This window comes from Melanerpes formicivorus, unplaced genomic scaffold (assembly GCF_026170545.1).
Source record: "Melanerpes formicivorus ecotype bairdi unplaced genomic scaffold, bMelFor1.0.p_v2 SCAF_29, whole genome shotgun sequence".
Classification (NCBI taxonomy): domain Eukaryota; kingdom Metazoa; phylum Chordata; class Aves; order Piciformes; family Picidae; genus Melanerpes; species Melanerpes formicivorus.
The window spans coordinates 5384335-5408463 of NW_027142381.1; the positions used below are offsets into that span (position 1 = coordinate 5384335).

Below are 24129 nucleotides of genomic sequence, written 5' to 3' on the forward strand. Positions count from 1 at the left end.
TTCAGGTCTTTTCCAACCAGGTGATTTTATGACTCCTGTGTTAAAAAGCTCTTTGAGGAAGAGGAGAAGGAGAAGGATGGACAGTGTGGCTATTTCAGATTGGATGGTGACTCCACCACCTCCCTGGGCAGCACATCCCAGTGGCCAATCTCTCTTTCTATGAAGAGCTTCTTCCTAACATCCAGCCTAAACTTCCCCTGGCACAGCTTGAGACTGCATCCTCTTGTCCTGGTGCTGATTGCCTGAGAGAAGAGACCAACCCCCACCTGGCTACAACCTCCCTTCAGGTAGTTGTAGACAGCAATAAGGTCTCCTCTGAACCTCCTCTTCTCCAGGCTAAACAACCCCAGCTCCCTCAGCCTCTCCTCCTAGGGCTTGTGCTCTAAACCTCTTCCCCCAGCACATCAGCTCTCTTCCCCTCCAAGTAATCCATCAATACCTTCCATTATTTTAGTCCTAGCTCTTGAGACAGAGATCAATTAAAGAACTAAATTAAAAAAAAAAAAAATCACATTTAAAGCATTTATTTTGAAAAATAAAATACAAAAGGATCGTTGCATTTGTAATTGTACATGTAATTTATCAACAACTTTCCCCCCCCACCCCCCCCCCTTTTTTTTTTGTATTAAATAAAAAGATATTTAACAATTTCCACATGTGAATAAAACAAACCACCGACTTGGCTCCACCAAAAACCTCTCGGGACGAGCGCAGACCGCTCTCTTGGAAAGCTTCAGACCCTTTCAAAAACCAAACTGCTGGAGGAAAACACAACAACCCAAGAGAAAGGAAACCTCTGGAAGAGGGAGCTTTGCAATCAGAGACAGAAGAGCAACTTTGGAGACAGAGATCGCTTTAAAACCTTAAACAAACCCAGAACACCACACCAAAACCCAGCCAAGCAGTTGTGCGAATGTAACACGGTTCCACGTGAACAGCAGGCAGCTGGGCTGTGTGTGTGTGTGTTTTGAACAGGTCTCAGGTGCTCACGACAGCAACGTTTCCAATGAAACCATGGCACAAACGGGGGAGGAAATCCTGAACAGAGCAGGCCATGGGCAGGAACCTCCCTGGTCTCGGTGGGTCAGGCCTGGTTAAGGTTGTTTCCACTGAAAAGGCAGCAGTCTTTTTTTTTCCCCCTAAAGAAGAAGAGAAAATGAAGTTAGGTTTCAGCTTTCAATGCAATATTTTGGTTTGATCCTCAACAGCATTTTGTGATTGTAAATATTCACAGAATCAATAAGGTTGGGAAAGACCTCACAAGGTCATCAAGTCCAACCTGTCACCCAACATCTCCTGACAACTAAACCATGGCTTCAAGTGTCACATCCAATCCTTTTGTGAATACCTCCAGGGACAGTGACTCCACCACCTCCCTGGGCAGCACATCCCAATGGCAAATTACTCCTTCTGGGAAGAACTTTCTCCTCACCTCCAGCCTAAACTTCCCCTGGCACAGCTTGAGACTGTGTCCCCTTGTTCTGGTGCTGGTTGCCTGGGAGAAGAGACCAACCCCCTCCTGGCTATAATCTCCCTTCAGGGAGTTGTAGACAGCAATAAGGTCTCCCCTGAGCCTCCTCTTCTCCAGGCTAAGCAACCCCAGCTCCCTCAGCCTCTCCTCACAGGGCTGTGCTCAAGGCCTCTCCCCAGCCTCATTGCCCTTCTCTGGACACCTTCAAGTGTCTCAATGTCCTTCTTAAATTGAGATGCAGAATTAGGTCACTGTCACCTCAGTAGGTCACTGTCACAACTAACCACAATTACTAAAACCTTTCCTTGTAAGGAATGTCACTGCCTTTCTCCATCCTTTATCATTAGAGTTCTGTCTGGGAGATATTTAAGTGCAGAATTTCCCCCTGCACTCCAAGCACGTGTGAGAATGGCCTGATTTACATGCAGGAAGTGCAGCAGTGGCAGCTACTGCACCAGTGGCAGCTACTGCTGGGAAGTCACCAGCTTGATTTCTCAGAAACAGGCCAGCAGCAGCTCCAGCCAGAAGAAGTGGTGTGGTTTTAAATACAGCTTCCAAAGAGCCAAGTGGCAAAATGAAGTGAATGTCTTAGTGATTTTAAACACTGACTAAAGGGAAAGATCAGGCTGTCTTTATTGATTTTAGATGGAAGGCCTGCAATTAATCTTTGGAACACTCTTATGCCCATCGTTTCTCACTGGTATGATGCTTTGGGGGCTATATTTAGGCTTATAAAGAGTGCTCTATTTATGGCCACACAATAAATATCTGTGCTGGGTGTGTTTGTGTGTGTGGCATGCTGCTTTTGGCTATGCTTACACTGGATGCATTTCACCCTCTTCTGCTGTCAAGCTGGAACATCTGGGAACAGGGCTGATTAGTAAAACTCCTGGATTGATACAGTAAATGTTGCACTCTTCACTCATTGACTAGTCTGGGATTTACTGAGCTCCCTGCACACTCTTGCCCTTGGCAATTCAACAGCTGAAATGTAGTCTATTGAAAAATACTGGCTGTGGGATGTATTAAAAGCAAATTATACAGATCAGTCAGTCTTCAGCAGTTTCCTCTACCCAGGAAGGGCAATTGATTTAAAAATGAAAGACAAAGAAGATTAAGAATCCCCCATTTCAGTACAAGTTGTGCAAGTGTGTCTCAGTGCTGGAAGACAGAGAGATACTCTAATGAACAAGAAACTGCTGAAGAATGCTTGGATGAGCAGTGGTACAAAGATGATCAGGGGCTATAACACCTCTCCTACAAGGACAGACTGAGGGAGCTGGGATTGTTCAGCCTGAAGAAGCCTCCAGGGAGACCTTAGGCTTTCCAGTACCTTAGGCTTTCCAGTACCTGAAGGGGGCCTACAGGAAGGCTGGAGAGGGACTGTTTGCAATGGCCTGTAGTGAAAAAATGAGGGGCAATGGTTTCAAATTAGAGGAGATCTAGACTGGATGTTAGGAACAAGTTCTTTACCATAAGGGTGATGGAACACTGGAACAAGGTGCCCAGGGAGGCAGTTGAAGCCCCATCCCTAGAGATACTCAAGGTCAGGCTCAACAGGGCTCTGAGCAACCTGATCTAGTGGAGGATGTCCCTGCTGACTGCAGGGGGGTTGGACTAGATGTCCTTTGGAGGTCCCTTCCAACCCAACCCATTCTGTGTGCTCCACTGCAAGCTCTAAAACAGAACTGCAGTTGAAGAGCGTAGCAAATAGTGCCCAGGTAGTGATGGTGAAACACGAATCGATAACCATTCATGGTGATTCTCAAACCCCATAAACTCTTTTGTGGCTCTCACCACTGGGACTTACCTTCATGTGATTTTTACAGGTTCTTAATCAAAACTCTTATCTCAGTATTTTTCTTAGCCAGAATCTTGCATGGAGTGACAAGAGCTTTAAAAACCAAAAGCTAAATCAAGAGCAAAATGAGCAGGCCTGTGTGCTCCTTTATTACCTCCTGTGCAAGAAGTGTCTGTTGGATCTTCTATTCCATAGGCTCAGTCTGTCAAGGAAATAATTAAAATGAAATTAGCTATTATACATGAAAGAAGGAAGGGGGGGGGGAAGGATCATTATCAGCACTAATGTCATGCTCAAAACCATCTGGCTGTTTAGTTCTATTATGTTAGTTTTCTCTTTAGATGCTGAGAACACTCTCAGCATCAATTCAACTCCAGCATCAGCTTAAGTAATAGTCTCCATTTCACAAAGGTTCTTTCTGATATTTTTTTCAGTTCATCTTTCTTTACTTGGCATAAATCTGCTCAGAGATTGGTAAATATCATAATCATAACCAGCTAACTGTATGACTCCACCTCCTGACATTGAGCAGAGTCCCATTTTGAAAGCTCTGGATCACCTGAGATTGAAAGAGGACATTTCCTAGCAACAGTGGAGCAAGTCCTTTTGGTATACCACAAGATAATAGGAAGATGCAGGCAGCATCATTTAACTAAGCACTACTGCAGGCAGATCTAGGATCACTTCTTTTGCTCACACACTGTGTGCTGTAGTTTAGCTCTGTGGGCAGATCTAGGATCACTTCTTTTGCTCACACACTGTGTGCTGTATTTTAGCTCTGTGGGCAGATCTAGGATCACTTCTTTTGCTTACACACTGTGTGCTGTATTTTAGCTATGTGGGCAGATCTAGGATCATTTCTTTTGCTCACACACTGTGTGCTGATCTAGGATCACTTCTTTTGCTCACACACTGTGTGCTGTATTTTAGCTATGCAGGCAGATCTAGGATCACTTCTTTTGCTCACACACTGTGTGCTGTAGTTTAGCTACCTCATCTCCCTGATTTTTCCAGCGACCCTTCTCAGAAAGGTGGGATCTCCTCCTGTTTTGGCAGCCACAGAATGCTGCAGCTTTATCTGGAAGGTTGTAGATAACCATGAAACAACCAGCAATACTTGCACTTGAAAGCATCAGAAACCACTCCAGCACGCTTTCTCCATCCAGTTTGCTGACAACAACTCGTAAGCAGCACACATTTAAACAGCTGTCTCGCCGCTAAGCTGCACAGACACCGTGGCCAGCAGTTTGAGAGTGAACAATGCTGTGAGCAACAGCAACAGCACACTTAGCTGCGTGGTGCCAGCCCTTCATGGGTTTTCTATTAGCTGTGCACAACTTGCAAAAGCATGAGCACTAACTGTTGGGAATGTGAGAGCAGGCAAACATCCAGTGAAAGAGCAAAGCCCACAGCAGAGGTCACACAAAGGTTTATCAGAAAGATTTGGTGTCCACAGCAAGGAGTTATCTTCTGAAAACATGAAACAAGACACTACAGCTATTGGACTTTACTGCTCCATGTTCATTTTATCTTGCCACGAAACTTCCTTTCTATTGTCTTCTTTGGCTGGAACAAAAGAAACCTTCCTTGAGTTTCACAGCAAGATTCAGCCTAGGTTTAGAAGCACCATACTATTAACCCTGGGGTTACACAGGCACTCAAAAGAGGCTGGGGGACTGCTGAGTGCAAGAGCACTGGAGATTCAATCCCATGGACAAGCTGTTCTCTTATAGTCCCTTATGGTCAAAGAAATAAATCAGATTTATGAAGAAGGGGGTTTATAAAGACTGGTTACACATTTACTTGCCACTACACCCACAAAAAAGGAAACTAATCCAGTACTGTACCTGGGGCACTTCTTTAAGAAAGTCAGGAAGCTGAAATTCACCTTTAAAAACCTAGGGGGAAAAAAAAAGCAGAAACCCAATGTAAAAGTCGAAATTGGCATTCACTACTGTTTCAGATGGTAAAGAGTTTATAGAACAGAGCAATAAACCAGGTTGGAAGAGACCTCCAAGATTGGCCATTGGGATGTGCTGCCCAGGGAGGTGGTGGAGTCACCAGCACTGGAGGTGTTTAAGAAGGGACTGGATGGGGCATGTGGTGCCATGGTTTAGCTGATTAGATGGTGTTGGATGATAGATTGGACCTGATGATCTCAAAGGTCTTTTCCAACCTGGTTAATTTGATTCTATTCTATTACTACTCTGTAAAGCCACAGAATGGCAATGGGGCTCCTCCAAAGCCTCGCCCAGAGCTGCACTCCCAACTCTGCAAACTGTCGGAAGGAAGAAGGTTCATAAAGTCAAGGGATGCTTTCCCAGGATTAGATGACCAGAATAGGAAGCCATAGTCATTTTGCCAGTGTACTGCAGGGCTGCAGCTGAGTCAGCTCTGAATTTCCTATCCACAGATGCCTCACCCCACAGCAGGCCTTCAGCATTACTGTGACTCATGTGGCGTGGACTTGGGAGCTGGCGGCTCCCATCGCTCTTTATCACCAGGCTAAACATAGCCAAACAACAAGGCTTCACTAAGTCCCTACATGACAGAAAGGACTATTATACAGATAGATTGCAGAATGCTGTTCCTCCCCATATTCCATCTTTCAGAGAAAATAGAAAGGCTGATTCAAGATGATAAGCACAGCTCTCGTTTATACTCAGCCAAAGGGTTACTGTCATTCCCATGGAAACCTTAATGAAAGCCACACTGGTCAAAAATTCAGCATGTGGCTTGCTGGAGCCTAGATATACCATAAATATTTATAAATGAAAGAGAGCATTTCCTATTCTCAGCTTTTAACCCAGCCATTAAAATGCAGGCTGCGCCCTGGAGCAGAGATGGAAGTTACAAACTGACAGCATCATCACGGCAAAAAAAAAACCCCACAGATGTTACAGAATGACCTAGACAAGGTTCACAAGAGAAACCAGGATCTCTTATTAGACTGCTGGTGATGTTGGAAGAAACAGACAGGATTCTTCACCTCTTCTGGCAAACCACTACAGTCATTACCCAGGAATTCTTGGGAGGAGTGAATACCAATGATGGGACGTTGTGACTGATTCAGAACCAGGGAGCAAAAGCATGTTTAGCCCTCTGGAAGCCTCCTCCTTTCCTTTTCATAGAATCACAAACTCAATAAGGTTGGAAAAGCCCTCAGAGATTATCAAGTCCAACCTATCACCCAACACCTCATGACTAACTAAACCATGGCTCCAAGTGCCACGTCCAAGCCTTTTCTGAACACCTCCAGGGATGGTGACTCCATCACCTCCCTGGGCAGCACATTCCAATGGCCAATTACTCTGTTACTCTGTGAAGAGCTTTCTCCTCACCTCCAGTTTTATCCTCCCCTGGCACAGCTTGAGACTGTGTCCTCTTGTTCTGGTGCTGGTTGCCTGGGAGAAGAGACCAACCTCCTCCTGGCTATAATCTCCCTTCAGGTAGTTGTAGAGAGCAATAAGGTCTCCCCTGAGCCTCCTCTTCTCCAGGCTAAGCAACCCCAGCTCCCTCAGCCTCTCCTCACAGGGCTGTGCTCCAGACCTCTCCCCAGCCTCATTGCCCTTCTCTGGACACCTTGAAGAGTCTCAATGTCCTTCTTAAATTGAGGGGCCCAGAACTGGACACAGTACTCAAGGTGTGGCCTAACCACTGCTGAGTACAGGGGCAGAATGACCTCTCTGCTTGCCACACTATTTCTTTTCCTGCAATTATGAATTGGTCCAATTTTCAGATGGTGTTATCTATAGACACATCTGCTCTCAAAACATTACCAACGTAATGCCCTTTGGAGGAACAGCATTTACAGCTCACAAGCATCTAACAACATATAGTTGAAAGGTATTTATCCAGCAGCAACATTAAATAAAATATGACAGTAATATCATAGCCTGGTGAGGTAAGAAACTGTTTCAGATGGATTTGATTTTATATTCACATGAAAGATCACAATAATCAATGACAGGCCCAAGAAGATCAGGTTTAACACACCAAGCGTGCCCAGTTTTGGTCAAGAACTGCCATTACTGAGTCCATAGAAACTGGTTTAAAGTAGTCCCAAGCCCAGTAAGAGGTCTCTTTTGAATCAAAACCCATGGATCAACTGCAATCCAGAAGTTCTGAAAACAATGACTCCATCTGCAGCCAAAGAAATTAAGAGGTTTCGGACTCAAAATTCCTTTCTGAGCAATTTCTAAGTCAGAAACACATTATTCAGAGAGTGGCAGCTGAGAGGAAGAAGCATGACACTGGAATGATTTCCAGTTTAAGCAAGAATTCAGTAAAACTGAGCAGAAATGGTGTTTACCATTTCTAAGGGAATTCTTTTACAAGTCCAAATGGATTTCTGAGGGGAGGGGGGGGAAGGAATTTGAAGTCTCTGTCAGTTTGTTGTTCAGTGTTGGCAGGCTTCATGTTATTCATAGAATGGCTTAGGCTGGAAGGGACCTTAGAGATCATCTACTCCAACCTCTCCACCATGGGCAGGGACACCTCTCAACTAGACTCAGCTGCTCAAGGCCTCATCCAACCTGGCCTTGAAGATCCCCAGGGAAGAGGCATCCACAACCTCCCTGGGCAGCCTATTCCAGAGTCTCACCACCCTCATTCTGAGTCTCACTATGCTTGTACTGAAGAACTTCTTCCTAAAATCCAGTCCAAGCCTACTCTCCCTCAGCTTCAAACCATTCCCCCTTGTCCTATCCCTGGACACCCTTATGGAAAGTCCCTCTCTAGCCTTCCTGTAGCATCCCTTCAGCTCTCAGGTCCCTCTGAAATCTCCCCTTCTCTAGGCTGAGCAACCCCAGCTCCCTCAGCCTGTCCTCGTAGCTATTCTCAAAGGGAGATTAGAAAACAAGCTTCATATTCATCTCTGAGAAACCCTTTTTACAAATGCACAATGAAAGCTTAAGAACAGACATGCAATCAGCAGTGTAACCTGTAATTCATCTTTACAGCAGACTTCTTCACCCTCTTCCAAGCCCGGTTTAGAGTCACATTGTATTTGGTCACTGTCAGCACACAGAGATAATTGCTCTCCTTGTCTGAAAAAGTCAGCCTGCAACTGACTGTACTTGGGAGGTTTTCAAAACATCCCAGTTGCAGAGCACAAGGCTGTCCATGTTAGTTGTAAAAGTACTGGGTCCAGTTCTGGGCCCCTTAATTTAAGAAGGGCATTGAGAGACCTGAATGTGTCCAGAGAAGGGCAATGAGGCTGGGGAGAAGCCTTGAGCACAGCCCTGTGAGGAGAGGCTGAGGGAGCTGGGGTTGCTTAGCCTGCAGAAGAGGAGGCTCAGGGGTGACCTCGTTGCCCTCTACAACTACCTGAAAGGAGGTTGTAGCCAGGAAGGGGTTGGTCTCTTCTCCCAGGCACCCAGCACCAGAACAAGAGGACACAGTCTCAAGCTGTGCCAGGGGAAGTTTAGGCTGGAGGTGAGGAGAAAGTTCTTCACAGAGAGAGTTGTTAGCCATTGGAAGGTGCTGCCCAGGGAGGTGGTGGAGTCACCATCCCTGGAGGTGTTCAGAAAGGGATTGGCTGTGGCAGTTGAAGCCATGGTTAAGTAGTCATGAGGTACTGGGTGATAGGTTGGACTTGATGATCTCTGAGGTCTCTTCCAACCTTATTGATTGTATGGGGAAGAAAAGGCACACTGGCAAACCCAGAGCAGAGCCTCTTTGCAGAAACCATCCTTTACTGCACAGTACATGGAGGTGCCCTCCTCTTGCTCTTTCAGACTCTCCTTAACTTTCAAGGCTGTTTACAAGGCTTACAAACAACTTCACCTCTGTTACAACTGCCAAGAAAGAGACCTCCAAGATGCAAATGTTTACCCAGCAGGAACAACACAGAGAGCAAGATTCTAGGCAGACCTATAAGTGCCTGCTAAAAGACAGCTTGTAACCATACCTGATTTTGTATTTTGCTTGTCAGTGAGTCTGCAGGCCCTACTAATCACACATCTGCATAGCTGCTTGAGAAAGAAAAACATCAGCAACTCTGGAGGGGAAAAAAAAACAACCCACCACCTGCAGCTGGGAATTTGCATGCTGGAAGAAACACCCAGAAAAGAAGGTATTAGGCCTTTGACACCGTCCCCCACAGCAAACTGCTGGCTAAGCTGTCAGCCTGTGGATTGGACCACTACACTCTGTGCTGGGTTAGGAACTGGCTGGAGGGCCGAGCCCAGAGAGTGGTGGTGAATGGTGCCACAGCCAGCTGGCAGCCAGGCACCAGTGGTGTCCCCCAGGGATCAGTGCTGGGCCCTGTCCTCTTTAACATCTTCATTGATGATCTGGATGAGGGGGTCGAGTCAGTCATCAGCAAGTTTGCAGATGACACCAAGTTAGGAGCAGATGTTAGTCAGTTAGAGGGTAGAAAGGCTCTGCAGAGGGACCTCAACTGACTGGACAGATGGGCAGAGTCCAATGGGATGGCATTCAACAAGTCCAAGTGCCGAGTGCTGCACTTTGGCTACGGCAATCCCATGCAGAGCTACAGGCTGGGGTTGGAGTGGCTGAGAGCTGCCAAACAGAGAGGGACCTGGGGGTGCTGATGGACAGCCACCTGAATATGAGCCAGCAGTGTGCCCAGCGGGCCAAGAGGGCCAATGGCATCCTGGCCTGCATTAGGAATAGTGTGGCCAGCAGGAGCAGGGAAGTCCTTGTGCCCCTGTACTCTGCTTTGGTTAGGCCACACCTTGAGTACTGTGTCCAGTTCTGGGCTCCTCAGTTTAAGAAGGACATCGAAACACTTGAAGGTGTCCAAAGAAGGGCAACAAGGCTGGGGAGAGGCCTTGAACACAAGCCCTATGAGGAGAAGCTGAGGGAGCTGGGGTTGTTTAGCCTGGAGAAGAGGAGGCTCAGGGGTGACCTCATTGCCCTCTACAACTACCTGAAAGGTGGTTGTAGCCAGGAAGGGGTTGGTCTCTTCTCCCAGGCAACCAGCACCAGAACAAGGGGACACAGTCTCAAGCTGTGCCAGGGGAGGTTTAGACTCGAGGTGAGGAGGAAGTTCTTCACCGAGCGAGTTGTTCATCATTGGAATGGGCTGCCCAGGGAGGTGGTGGAGTCACCATCCCTGGAGGTGTTCAAGAGGGGATTGGATGTGGCACTTGGTGCCATGATCTAGTCATGGGGTCTGTGTTGATAGGTTGGATTTGATGATCCTCGAGGTCCTTTCCAACCTAAGTTATACAGTGATACTGTGATTTAAATGACAGCAAGAAGAAGTCTGTGCTGTTGGTGGTCACAAGACAGATGAAATAACCCCACAACCCAAATTGTGGTTTGAAATATCAGAGAAACTCCCCAGCAAAGCCAAATGCTTTCATGCTGAAGTTAAGCAGCAGAGAGACACATGGCCTGGAGCAGCCTGCAGCACACATCCACAGTTGCACATCTCTAACTGCAGAGTGAGTTTTTCCTCACACATTAATACAAATATACTGCACATCCTTCAGCACAAGATTGCTTCTGTCTTTAAACACACTTCTACAAAGTCTTGAAACTAGGACTGTCGTGGATGTCTCAACTCTAAGTATCATTCAGGGTTGGAAGGGACCACAAGGATCAGCTAGTTCCAACCCCCCTGCCATGGGCAGGGACACCCCACACTAGACCAGGCTGGCCAGAGCCTCATCCAGCCTGGCCTTAAACACCTCCAGGGACAGGGCCTCAACCACCTCCCTGGACAACCCATTCCAGGGCTTCACCACTCTCATAGTGAAGAACCTCCTCCTCACATCTAGCCTGAATCTCCCCACCTCCAGCTTCATTCCATTCCCCCTAGTCCTATCACTCCCTGAGATCCTAAGAAGTCCTTCCCCAGCCTTCCTGTAGGCCCCCTTCAGATACTGAGGGGCTGGACTAGCTCACCTCAGGAGGTCCCTTCCAACCCAAACCATTCTGTGATTTTATGACACAGAAGTTAATAGAACTCTTCCCCCCCTCCCCTAGATATTACTGCAGACAATGCTATCAACAGAACACAAACCAGAGATAGGTAACAGCTTTGGATGTGATTAGAAGCAGCCACACATGATGGAAGCCATAGCTTTTCCTATAGAGCTCTGCACAGTGCCATCTCTCTAGGGCAAGGAACACAACTTCATGAAGAAGTTAAAAGAGCTGACTGGAAAATGTATTCCAAGCATACAAATGCATTTAGTGGGAAGTACGTGCCAAAGCAAATCTGATGTAATCTGTTACAGATGTGAGAGGAAACCACTTAGCCAATCATAACATAACAATAAGCCAGTTTCTACTGGGCACAAGTCAGTCCTGCAGCTATGAGCTGCTCTCCACTCTGGGTATATTCTCTTAAACTGCTGACACACACTGTTACCCAACCTCACACTGCTGATAAGGAAATATGAGGCACTCTTCTAATTATGAAAGTAGAGTCACTCCCCATTAGAATAAACCAAACCAGGTTGGAAGAGACCTGCAAGATCATCGTGTCCAACCCATCAACCAATCCAACACCACCCAAACAGCTAACCCATGGCACCAAGCACCCCATCAAGTCTCCTCCTAAACACCTCCAATGATGGTGACTCCACCACCTCCCCGGGCAGCCCATTCCAATGGGCAATCACTCTCTCTGTGTAGAACTTCCTCCTAACATCCAACCTAAACCTTCCCTGGTGCAGCCTGAGACTGTGTCCTCTTGTTCTGGTACTGGCTGCCTGGGAGAAGAGACCAACCTCTGCTTGTCTACAACCTCCCTTCAGGGAGTTGTAGACAGCAAGAAGGTCACCCCTGAGTCTCCTCTTCTCCAGGCTAAGCAACCCCAGCTCCCTCAGCCTCTCCTCACAGGGCTGTGTTCCAAACCCCTCCCCAGCTTCGTTGCCCTTCTCTGGACTCGTTCCAGCAAGTCAACCTCCTTCCTAAACTGAGGAGCCCAGAACTGGACACAGGACTCAAGGTGTGGCCTAACCAGTGCAGTGTACAGGGGCAGAATGACCTCCCTGCTCCTGCTGGCCACACTGTTCTTGATGCAGGCCAGGATACCATTGGCCCTCTTGGCTGCCTGGGCACACTGCAGGCTCATGTTCAGCCTACCATCAACCAGCACCCCCAGGTCCCTCTCCACCTGGCTGCTCTCCAGCCACTCTGACCTCAGCCTGTAGCACTGCCTGGGGTTGCTGTGGCCAATGTGCAGAACCTGGCACTTGGATGTGTTCAATCTCATGTTGTTGGACTCTGTCCATCTGCCCAGCCTGTCAAGGTCTCTCTGCAAAGCCTCTCTACCCTCCAGCAGATCAACTCCTGCCCCTAGCTTGGTGTCATCAGCAAATTTACATCCCACAGTGACTGGGCTACCAAATTAGACAACTTAATTGTTATCACTTTCTGCACCATTTGCAGATGAAAACTCCTTTTAGTTACAGGATGTTATTTACTTCTGTGGTCAGGATGTAGAATTTGTTAACACTCTAGGGAAATGAAAAGAATTAGTTAGTTATGAATCTATAATGAAGAGCAATGCAGAGAATCATAGAATCTTCAGGGCTGGAAGGGACCTCAAGCATCATCTACTTCCAAGCCCCCTGCCATGGGCAGGGACACCTCACACTACAGCAGGTTGCTCAGAGCCACATCCAGCCTGGCCTTAGAAGCCTCCAGGGATGAGGCTTCCACCACCTCCCTGGGCAATCTGTTCTAGTGTCTCACCACCCTCAAGTTGAAGAATTTCTTCCTAGCATCCAATCTGACTCTACCCACTTCTAGTTTTGCTCCATTCCCCCAGTCCTATAACTACCTGAAATCCTAAAAAGCCCTTCCCCAGCTTTCTTGTAGCCCCCTTCAGATACTGGAAGGCCACAATAATGCCGCCTCGGAGCCTTCTCCTATCCAGGCTGAAGAACCCCAGCATCTCATAAGAGCCTTGTAATCACAATAAAATGTTGAACAGGCCAGCAACAGGCCTCCAAGAAAAACACAGGACAGCCAAATTTGCTGTCATTGAGTAACTACAAGTTGCCTTCTTAAGGTCACATGCAGAGATCTGCGGAACAGCACAACACTACTCAGACCCTGAATGGTGCAACCACTCTTCTCTGCACTGCTTAGGCAAGACAAGATCAAGTGTCAGAAAAGATAATGAATGCTGTCAGGCCTAACATAAACCAGATAAACAAAAAGTTAATGGCTTTGTTATTGAAAACATCAGGGGGAAAAAAAATGTGTTCTGCTCAGCTGTACTGCACCACTGCAGACAGACTGTCAGAGAGGGCTTACAACAATAAATGAGTGATTGCCCACTGGAATGGGCTGCCTGAGGAGGTGGTGGAGTCACCATCACTGGAGGTGTTCAGGAGGAGACTTGACAGGGTGCTTGGTTGCATGGGTTAGTTGATTAGGTGGTGTTGGATGATAGGTTGGACACGATGATCTTGAAGGTCTCTTCCAACCTGGTCTATTCTATTCTATGTTAGAAGAGATGAAGGTAGCCTCAGACTCTTATTTCCTTAAGCAAAACCAGAACTAAGTACAAAGTACAAACACTGGTGGCATCTTATTTTTGTGCTGTGCTACAGAAGCATGGAAAACCAACCTGTCCTGGTGTATCAGGCAGGTAACACTGAAGTGGGAAAAAAATATATCAAGTTTAGCAGAGAAGCGTTTTCCATTCATCACCCACAAGCACACAGAGATTCTAAGTCAAACACTGCTCTTTAGCTGGTGAGAATCATCATTGTGTTTCCAGACTGAAGACAAAACACAAAGTTAACCTGAATGAATGCAAGTCACCGGCAGGGGGACAGAACAGGAACAAAGAGGGGAAAGAAAAACGCGAGCAGGACTGAACTGCTTAGAAAGCTTAGGGGAGGGTAGTATTTTATCACAGTATAACTAAGGTTGGAAGAGACCTCCAGGATCATCGAGTCCAACCTATCAACACAGACCCCATGACTAGACCATGGCACCAAGTGCCACATCCAATCCCCTCTTGAACACCTCCAGGGATAGTGACTCCACCACCTCCCTGGGCAGCACATTCCAATGACGAACGACTCGCTCAGTGAAGAACTTTCTGCTCACCTCGAGTCTAAACCTCCCCTGGAGCAGTTTGAGACTGTGCCCCCTGACCAGTTGCACCACATGAGCCACTTCTTTCCTGCTCTCTCCACTACCAGTCCTTAGTTCAGGCACCCTTACACTGCTGGTTCTTACCTTTGGCACTAACAGCAGCAGCCAGGAAACTGCTGAACAGTGTTTTCACTGTTGGGAGTCTTTTCCATGAAGTGATAGATTCTGCTCAAGGCAGAGCAGTGCAAATACAGTTCTACAAACAGCATTTAAGCACACTGTAGAGCAAGCATTTTGTGCAATTCCAAGTTTCAAACAGTTTGGGTTTTCTTTAATCTCCTACAACTGGGCACCAGATAGGCTTCACAAAATACTGAGCTCTCTGCATGCAAAAGAGGCTTTCTAGCTACAAGCACATTTTGCATCCTGACCTGTTTTCATCTTCTCATTCCAGCTGTCTTTACAGTTTGGGATGTACAGGACAAAACCACTTCTAACCACACAAAACAAGAACTCTCCATAACAACAAGAAGGGATTTGTTTGTTTTGTAACAGATCTGATAGCACTGAAGTGGATGACAGAGTGTTGTTACATCCTTAGGTGGAGCAAGGATCTCCCCTGCCAGTAATTTCAGTGGTGTTGGGCTTCCACCCTGTTGCTGCAACTTTCACCACCAGCTTAAGCCAGCATTACATCAGCCCCACAACACTTAAATTACCTCCTCCCAAATGATGATGATAAAGAGAGATCAGTCCTTCCCCCTTGTTTTCTCTCTGCCAGACAGAGGCAGCTTCCTTACCTGAAGTGCCAGCTCACACTATTTCACATGGGCTGAGAAACTGCAATGGTATTGAAGGAGCAAGTGTCAGATAATTCAACACTATTTCAAGCCAGGCACTCTAAGGGGTTAGTACACTAAGACAATACCCTTCAGCAGGCTAAACTTTATCTGTTTCCAATGACTCCAAGTTCTGTGTTCAGTTTAAAGTTCTGAGACCACAACTATAAATACAACAGAACAGCTTCCAAACACATGGTGAAGCAGTAACTGCTTACATGCAAGATTTATCCATACTGTGATTAGACACATGCTATCCCTGATGGACAAATCTAACACATCACAGTTCCCTCTTTATCCCTCCCTTCCTTCCTTCCTCCCCCAACTTTTTCCAAGCATCTTGAAGTGTTTTGAACTGTCTGTCCCCCATCCCCAAATACAAACAACAAGCTGTGGGGAAGACAAACCAAAGCAAAGCATTTTCCAGAAGCCAGTCAGCTCCCACTGATCACCAACCAGAATTTGTTCTTTTAAAGCTTCCTTGGTCCAAGGCCAAACTCAGTGGGCAGTGTTTGGGCAATTTACTGTGCAAGAGCCAGGACGGCCGGGAAAGGTGGCGCTTGGGAGAGAGGGTGATGAGCCTGCTGCCCTGGGAGCTGAGTAACCTAAGCAGAAAACCAGGCTCCAAATGGGAAGCCTGACATCTTGAAGCCTTAGGAAGTCAGGACATCAACATTTCCATAGTCACAGAGAAAGGCAAGAGGACTCAAGCAGGGGGTTGCCGAGAACCAGCTGGGAGGAAACAAAGCGAAGCGACTGGGGAGGAATTCAAACCATCGCTGATGTGAGCCATCCTTTTAAAAGCTCCTTGGGGTACAGGACTTTGAGAGCCTCCTGCTTGCTTCGCTGCTTCCAAAAGGAACATTGTGAATTTTGAAGATTAGCCATCTCTCATCATTTTGCCTTTGTGGATTTCAGCCTTCAGTCAGGATGCCCCCCTCATTTTCCAAACCACACATGCAAAAGTAATCTTATTAAGGAGCAAGTGCCTAGGAAAGCATCTACTGGGTTCTAGAATAAGTAACAGCACTCAAATGCTGTCTTGGGCTGTAAGTGAACCAATATTTTGACTGCTGTTTTAATAAACAAGTGTTCCATATGCTGACAGGATTTGGATCAGCTGTTACAACAGTAACCTCTAGTTTTTCCATGGTTGGTTTTAACACCAGCAAACAAATTATGCTTCAAAGCAAGCTTGGGAAAAAAAAATTCTCAATACACTTTAGCCTTTTAAATTAGGCTTCAGTCTTTGTTGCTTGTGGGTTTGTTTGTTACCTGAACTGAAACAGATTTCAGGAAGCTGCCCAACAGTAAGTGACTGAAATCCATACAGTATTTACCACTCAAGACTGAGCTTGCCATGCACAAGCAGAGGCTTCAGAAAGGTCACTGTGCTGTGACAGCTTAATTTAGGTTGTACCAGTAAGAGATAACCAACCTTAAAAGCATTGCACTCCAATACAAATTTGCCTCTGAGTCACTGTTTTATAGCATGGATGGGTAGCTGCACAAGGATTTTGTGTCCAGGGCTCAGTGAAGCAGTATTGAACACTTGCTGCTTTTTGAAGGGGTTGAGTTGAGTGCAGAAAAGTTTGGGTTTGAGCCTTTTAAAGTCTAAGTATCAAGAAATCTATAGAAGGCTAACCACTACCCCTACCAGAACAGATGAGTTACCTTTTCAAAGCTGAGCTAGCAACTACTAGAATAGTCACCCTGACAGTAGAATAGAACAGAATAGAACAGAACAGACCAGACCAGGTTGGAAGAGACCTTCAAGATCATCGTGTCCAACCTATCATCCAACACCACCTAATCAACTAAACCATGCAACCAAGCACCCTGTCAAGTCTCCTCCTGAACACCTCCAGTGATGGTGACTACACCACCTCCTCAGGCAGCCCATTCCAATGGGCAATCACTCTCTCTGTGTAGAACTTCCTCCTAACCTCCAGCCTAAACCTCCCCTGGCGCAGCCTGAGACTGTGTCCTCTTGTTCTGGTGCTGCTTGCCTGGGAGAAGAGACCAACCTCTGCTTGTCTGCTCAGCTGTTCAATGGAAGTTTCCAGAGAGGGCTTCTGACAAGAAAATTACACAAATGTGTTTGGAAAAAGCCATTTTTTTCCCCACCATTAATATCTGCCCCAGCAGCATACCAACCAGCTTTGGGGTTAGTATTGGAAGGCTGGTGGATGACAGTCCTTTTAAATGGTTTTAATTCCACTTTTCCAGTGATGAATTTACTGCAGCAGCAGAAAAAGTCACCTTCTTTCAATAAAGCATATATTGTCCAAGAAAACAGGAGTACAGAATTAATTACTCTGATTTCAAACAATGCTAACGAGCTTTTCAATGGATCCCTCCAGGGCTAAACAGCTGTATAGCCCTCAACTCCTCAAATGCCAACAACATGCAATTCAGACTGAAAATCCTTAAGGTTAGGTTAATCAGCCCCAGACCTTCCTCCATCTTTTGTTTGTTCCACAAAGGGCAGCAAAGAACTGGAAACTCTGACGTCTTGATCAGCTTGCACCATTTTCCATGGGTCACTCTGCAAATTCCACCCAGCACTTGGGGTGTGATTTTTTTGTGGACAGAGCTTCTGCCAACCCTCATGTACAAAAAGCTGAGCTCATCAATCAAGTTGGAAGCCCGGGTGAGGAAACTCTCCGCTACTGGGCAGTTCTGAAGAGCTTCAGCCGCATACATCAAAGGACACAGCTTAAGCCTGGGCTTGGGGTAAAGGAAGATGAAACCAACAAGGAGCAGCAGCCAGACTTTCAGGGCTCAAAGTCCCACAGAATTCTTCCTCCTCCCACCCAAGGCAAGGCAAACATATTGCTAAGTATCAAAAGGTATTAGAAACAGACTAAAAACCCAAACAAAGCCAAGTAAACCACAAGACTCTTCTGCTCTGCAGCTCACATCCATCTGACCAACAATTAAACATGCCAAAGTGCCTTACCCTCCTTGTGTTTTCCACAACTTTCTGATCTGGCTTCCCATAGTTTGGTGGATTGGCATATGGATCATAGCCCAGTTTTGCCAGCATGGGTGCAATCACAGGCATATCCTGCAGGACATCAGCAGGTATCTTCCCAACCCACTTAGACAGCGCTTCCACATTGACTGGCTTGATTACTTGGTCAGTAGATCTTTCAACCCTGTGGAGGGAGAGAGAAAGGTTATACTTTGCATTCCAACCAACACTTGCTTCTCCACTAGGATTAAGGCCTTTAGCTTGTTTTGTTTGAGGCTTTTCCCCCTTTCTTTTCTTTCCCTCTCAGCTTCAGAGCTGATGGGAAGTGAAGTTTCACTACATAAGGATAAAATGAGAGTAACTGGCTCAACATTCCTGGATGCTTTCTGGTTTAAGCTATCACAGAGAACATACTGAAGCAAGTTCTTCAGACAGAGGCAGCAGTGAAAGCCAAAGAGCTGTTAAATGCAAAGCATGCACACACCTACATACAAAGCTGTTTTCCCACTGGCATATTCCCACATTTGCTGTTTCATTGTCTTACATGCTCTGGAAAGCTGTACTCTGAATTTAAATCCATGTGCCATTTATTGCCTCCTCCATGCTCTGACTCAACTATCAGACCAATGGAAAAGGCAAAAAGCTCCAAATGTTTTTTTCATGACCATTCCTTTTACTGATTGATCATTACACACAGTTCCTAAGCACAGAACCACTGACTTGATTTGGTTGGAAAAGACCTTTAAGAGCATCCAGCTCAACAAGAGGACACAGTCTCAAGCTGTGCCAAGGGAAGTTTAGGCTTGAGGTGAGAAAAAAGTTCTTCCCAGAAAGAGTAATTTGCTCCTGGAATGTGCTGCCCAGGGAAGTGGTGGAGTCACCATCCCTGGAGGTGTTTAAAAGGGGATTGGACATGGCACTTGAAGCCATGGTTTAGTAGTCAGGAGTTGTTGGGTGGTAAGTTGGGCTTGATGATCTCTGAGGTCTTTTCCAACCTTATTGATTCTATGATTCTAATCTAACAAGTCTGGTCCTAAACCATGCTTAAAGGTAAGAGCATAAATGATTGCAGTGTTCCATGTACAGTATTTAGAAGAGAGTTGATTTGTTGCTCTTTTGAATCAATAGTCCTGAAGTAGTTTTCATTCTTGGCCCCCAGTTTTGTTACTGCTTCTTTCCCCCTCCCCAAGGAAAATCTGCCCTGACTTTGCTTTCCCATATTCCTTCTTTCTTTTAGAAGACATACAACTTCTTCACTGTGTTCACTTCTCAAAGAGGCCAATAGAAAACTCTGAATTTTTACTCAGTCATTGAAAGCTTTTTGTCCCTGACCTCAGAAAGAGTGCACATGCATTCTGGATGCCAAGGTTCATCTTTCTTTAAGGCACACTAAAAAACAAGGTAATAATCAAGTCTCTAAACACACAAGTTGCCTAAAGGGGTATTTGCATCTGCATTGCAAGTAATGCCATAATCACTGCACCAGCAGCTCCTGCTGGCTGGCTGTACCTGCCTCCAACCTGATGCTAAGCACACAGCTCTCACATCCACTTGCAGCTATTATCCTTCCCAGGTCTTATTTACATCATAAAGAATTTTGATCTCAAAGAGCTCCACCACCCAGAAAATGAAATTGCTGCACTTGAAAGTAACAGCACAAAGTGTTAGTGGTAACACCAGCACCTCATCTCCTCTCAAGAAGGAGAACACTGAGATTCAATTTAATTCTCAAGCAGTAATTCCTCAGTTACACAGCAGGCAGAGTATGAGGAAACATCTCCTCAGAAAAAAAAGAAATTCAAGTTCCCTGCAATGCTGCTGATAATTTCTGAGTGCAGAAGCCTGAACTGAAGGCAAATTGCTCTCAAGACTGGCATCAGTCAACTTACAAGAGGAACAAGTTTGACTGCAGTTATTTAACTAACCTCAGGAGCCCAAGAAGAAGCTGAAGGACTGCTGCACAGCACACAAACGTTAAACCAATGGCAAGGAGCATCTCATGCAGATGAACACTGCACTGGGCAGTGAAAGCCTTAAATGACAAACTATCCATCCCTATCATTACCTGAACTTGATCTTAACACCAGTCTTCACCTTGTCACTGTTTTACTTGTCTTAGCTAAAATTCCTCCAGGACAGAGGAAGGAAGTTAGTCATACAGTGCTGGAAGCTTACACAATCAACAAAGAACAAACCAGACAGGGAAATGGTCCCCCATGGGGACAATGTCTTGGTAGGCAGGGCCTTCACAGATGGCTGCAAAAGGTGTTTAGTAGAAGCTGATGATTAAACACTTAACAACAACCTGTAAGACAAGCCTCAGAATTTTCAGCCTTACCCTCTTCATCCATTTTTCAGTAGGCTCAATCTGATGGCAGGAACTCAGAAGGAGATTTTTGGGACCAAGGAGTCACAACTGAACCTCAGCCTTCCTGCAGGCAGTTGGCCTGAGATCACAAGTCTGTACAGCAAACTAAAAAGCCTGAGCACACCTTTTTGATCCTTCTAATTACAAGATGAGCATCTGACTTCACATCAAATAAGCATGAAAAGAGCTGTTAAGAGTTGAGCTCTGGGGAGTTCAAAGTGGTATGGCAGAGGACAAAGCACCCAGCACAGTCAGGAGTCTGCAGGATGGGAAGCTTAAGAAGGATTTATCACTAGGTGTTTTAAGAGTGTTAAGATTTATGATCCCCTCCCTCTCAGAACCAGCCAAACCCCAAATCCCTTCACCAAACCTGGAGGTTGATCACAGCATTCAAATTAAAGGTGATAGTGTGAGACTGAGGTAATGGGCCTGGCTGATAGCTGACTGGAACCCCAAAAGAATGGCTGCTGTACATCACTTGGGACCTAAATTAGGACACACAGGGATACCTCACCCTGAAGTAAAAGCCCATTTTAAAGGTGTATGTTTTGCCCTGCTGTCAGTTTAGTCTTTCATAACAAGCAGCTCAGCATGAAACATTTCCTGGTGATTAATAGCTGGCAGGAGATCAGCCAGGAACTACACTGAGCTGCTCCGAGGCACCGCTTCAAACCCACACCACCCCGCGCTCGCTCTTCTCTTCAATCCTTTGCTCTCCTTTCAGTTAAGGTGGGAAGAAAAAAAATGCACATAATTCATGGGGGGGAAAAAAATTCTTCAGACCAAAGAACATCTGAGGAATACAGACTGGGGGACAGAAGGAAAGACACACCCCATCAAAACCAAGCCAGAGCAGGACAGGGAAACATAGCAAGCCTTGGCAAATTGGATTTCGCTGTGCACATGGCAAACGCTGCCTGGGCAGTGCTTCCAGGCTCCACTGCAAAAACCACAGGAACAGTTTCAGCTGGTGGCACAGAACACAGGGCTAAGCCCCACCACATCCAATAAAAGGGATGCATTAAAAATAGTCTGGGCTGCAGCGCTTTTGCCTAGACAGCCAGGTCCATAACAAGCCCAATAAAATAACATCACTATCAAATGGTCGACATTTCTTGCATCAGTGGTCACCACAGCTGCTTGCAGCTAGGAGGCAAATGCCAGAGCTGTATTAACAATACTAGTTAGAGCATGCAGCCCAGCCATAACACATTCCTCCAAGAGCCACGCTGGCAGTGACTTCAAACCACAGATGGCTTCCCGCTACCAGAAGTGCTGCGGTGCACGTCCTCCCAACCCTCACCGTGGCGCTCCTTGCAGCTGGGTGAAAACCAAACTGAGGGGAGAAAACACTAAGCAAAACAGAACAGCAGCAAGGTTCAGGCTGCATGAGCTACAGAAAAAGCAGGGATTACTAAGCAAATGCAGAAGACAGTAAGGCAGCCAACAGTTTCCTCAAACCAAGCAGCCAGGCAAAGAGACCAAGTCAGCATCTTACAGCTGAACTGTGTAGCAGCTAACATTGCTATTAACATTCTGTGGCATAAGAGTGTCTGAGGCTGGAACCAGAGGGGGGTGGGAAGAGTAAGAACCAGAAGGGGGGGGTGGGAAGAGTAAGAACCAGAAGGGGGGGTGGGGGGGGGGTGGGGAGAAAGAGTAAGAACCAGCTCCCTGCCTGCAAAATTCATCAAGCAGCTAGCTCACCTCTGGATGAGAGCTAGCCTGCACACACAGTTTAACTCCACATACAGTTGAAAATAAAACTTCCACTGACCTAGAGCCTCCTTCACCTGACACAGATTTCATTTGATCTTAATTTCAGACCAGATAAAACATACTGTTAAACATTTTGTTTTCTGCTGCCAGGTAACACAACAGCACAAAGAGGGACTTTCCATAAGGGTGTCCAGTGGTAGGACAAGAGGGAATGGTTTGAAGCTTAGACTGGATTTTAGGAAGAAGTTCTTCAGTGCAAGCATAGTGAGACTCTGGAATGCTTGCCCAGGGAGGTTGTGGATGTCTCCTCCTTGGGGGGTGTTTCAAGGCCAGGTTGGATGAGGCCTCTGCCCACAGCAGGGAGGTTGGAGCAGATCATCTCTAAGGTCCCTTCCAACCTAAACCATTCTATGATCTTTTAGCAATACTGAGATCTCTTTCTCAAAGTCTTTTGAAGTACTTCAGGACAACAAACTCTCCTCAGACTTGCTCTCAAAACCCCTTCCACAGTTAAAACACATCCAGGCATCTTATGCCTGATCTGACCTGAGCAGGCATGACACCTCTGCAGCGGATGCTGAGCCTGTCTGAAAGATTTGGAAGTCTTAATGGTGAGTGGAAGATGACTGAGACAGGTTTCCCTATGCAGCTCTTTATCACAGCAGACAAGTGGGGAAATAATTTTATCTAGATCTTAATACCCTCTTTACAATGCTACAGAGGCTAGGGCTGTATGTTGGTAAGTTCTAAATGCATGTCACATTTCAGTACAAGTTCCTTGGCACTTGTGTTTTCCTCCTACTGCTAGTAAAAACTGAAATCTCATTTGATTTTAATATACTGTTATGAAAGAGCCTGAAGCACTTGGTGGCAGGCAGGCAGTAAATTAAAGCTCTGTGAGAGCTGCCACAGACATCAGCACTTTGAATTCTCTCAGATTCTCCCTGCTCTTCAGGACCAGCCTTTGGAAAGTCACCACAAGAGAAAGCTACTGATCAGAACAGGGAGCTTCAAGGTGTTCAAGAGGGGATTGGATGTGGCACTTGGTGCCATGGTCTAGTCATGGGGTCTGTGTTGGTAGGTTGGACTCGATGATCCTCGAGGTCTCTTCCAACCTTAGTTATACTGTGAAGTTTCAGCTGAAAGAGGACAGCATTCACACCATGAAGAAGGAAGAAAGCACTCTCCAGTAAGCCCAGAGAGAGACTCCAAGTCTTAAGAGAACAATAGGTTGGTGTAACCTGGGTGTAACAGCCATGCACCCCTGAAGCCTTAAAGATCTTTCCTGCAGCTGAGAACAAGCCAAATCCAACTTGAGAGAGGTAAAACTAACTGTAATGCAAAGTGGTTGCAGTGGATTGAGAGAGTGGTGTCATTTGTTCAGCTGTGAAAACTTGACAAGCTGTGGCAGACTCTAAAGTTCTCAGTAAGCATCTTCCAAGAGTGACTTTTTCTGGGCAGTTATCTCCTGCCCTGGACAGGAGGGCCACACAAAGCAGCAGCAGCAGCTGTCCCTGCCCACAGCACTCTGGGGATGGAGTTTTGAGCTGGGGATGTCAAACCCAGGAGGTTTTAGCTGGTAGAAGGAAATCAAATTGGGTCTCAACCCCACCCTGCACAATTTCAATTAGCAGCATATAAATACACCAAACAGACAGCTAAGTTAATCGACTTCATATTCACATTTTCTTCTGCAGACTGAGTCACTGAAACCATTATCAAATTATCAAGGTCTCCTGCAACTGAAAAGCAAATCTCACCACCTATTTCAAGGGTAATTGATTGGATCAAAACCACCACAGATGGAACACTAACAACTCAATTCTTTTTTCCCCTCCCCCTGAAGTAATGAATTCCTTCCACCTATCATCTCGTGAGACGTAGTGAAAGTATAAATTGCATCAACAGATTGGATTGAGG

At 46.2% G+C, this 24129-nt stretch overlaps 1 protein-coding gene across 7 annotated transcripts in view; it reads right to left on the reverse strand.

Moving 5' to 3' along the window:
• Window positions 1-599: 599 nt before the first annotated feature.
• Window positions 600-24129, reverse strand: part of TPST1 (tyrosylprotein sulfotransferase 1) — a 53254-nt gene continuing 29724 nt past the window's right edge. For 6 of the 7 annotated variants that reach the window (XM_068154661.1, XM_068154657.1, XM_068154656.1 and 3 more), the window contains 5 exons: window positions 18111-18309; window positions 5120-5170; window positions 4768-4838; window positions 3427-3474; window positions 600-1139 (listed from right to left, as the gene is read on the reverse strand). In XM_068154661.1, the coding sequence (XP_068010762.1) occupies window positions 4794-4838; window positions 5120-5170; window positions 18111-18309 (295 nt within the window). In that variant the 3' untranslated portion in view covers window positions 600-1139; window positions 3427-3474; window positions 4768-4793. The remainder of the gene's footprint in view (window positions 1140-3426; window positions 3475-4767; window positions 4839-5119; window positions 5171-18110; window positions 18310-24129) is intronic. The other variant, XM_068154662.1, reaches the window with a different exon arrangement.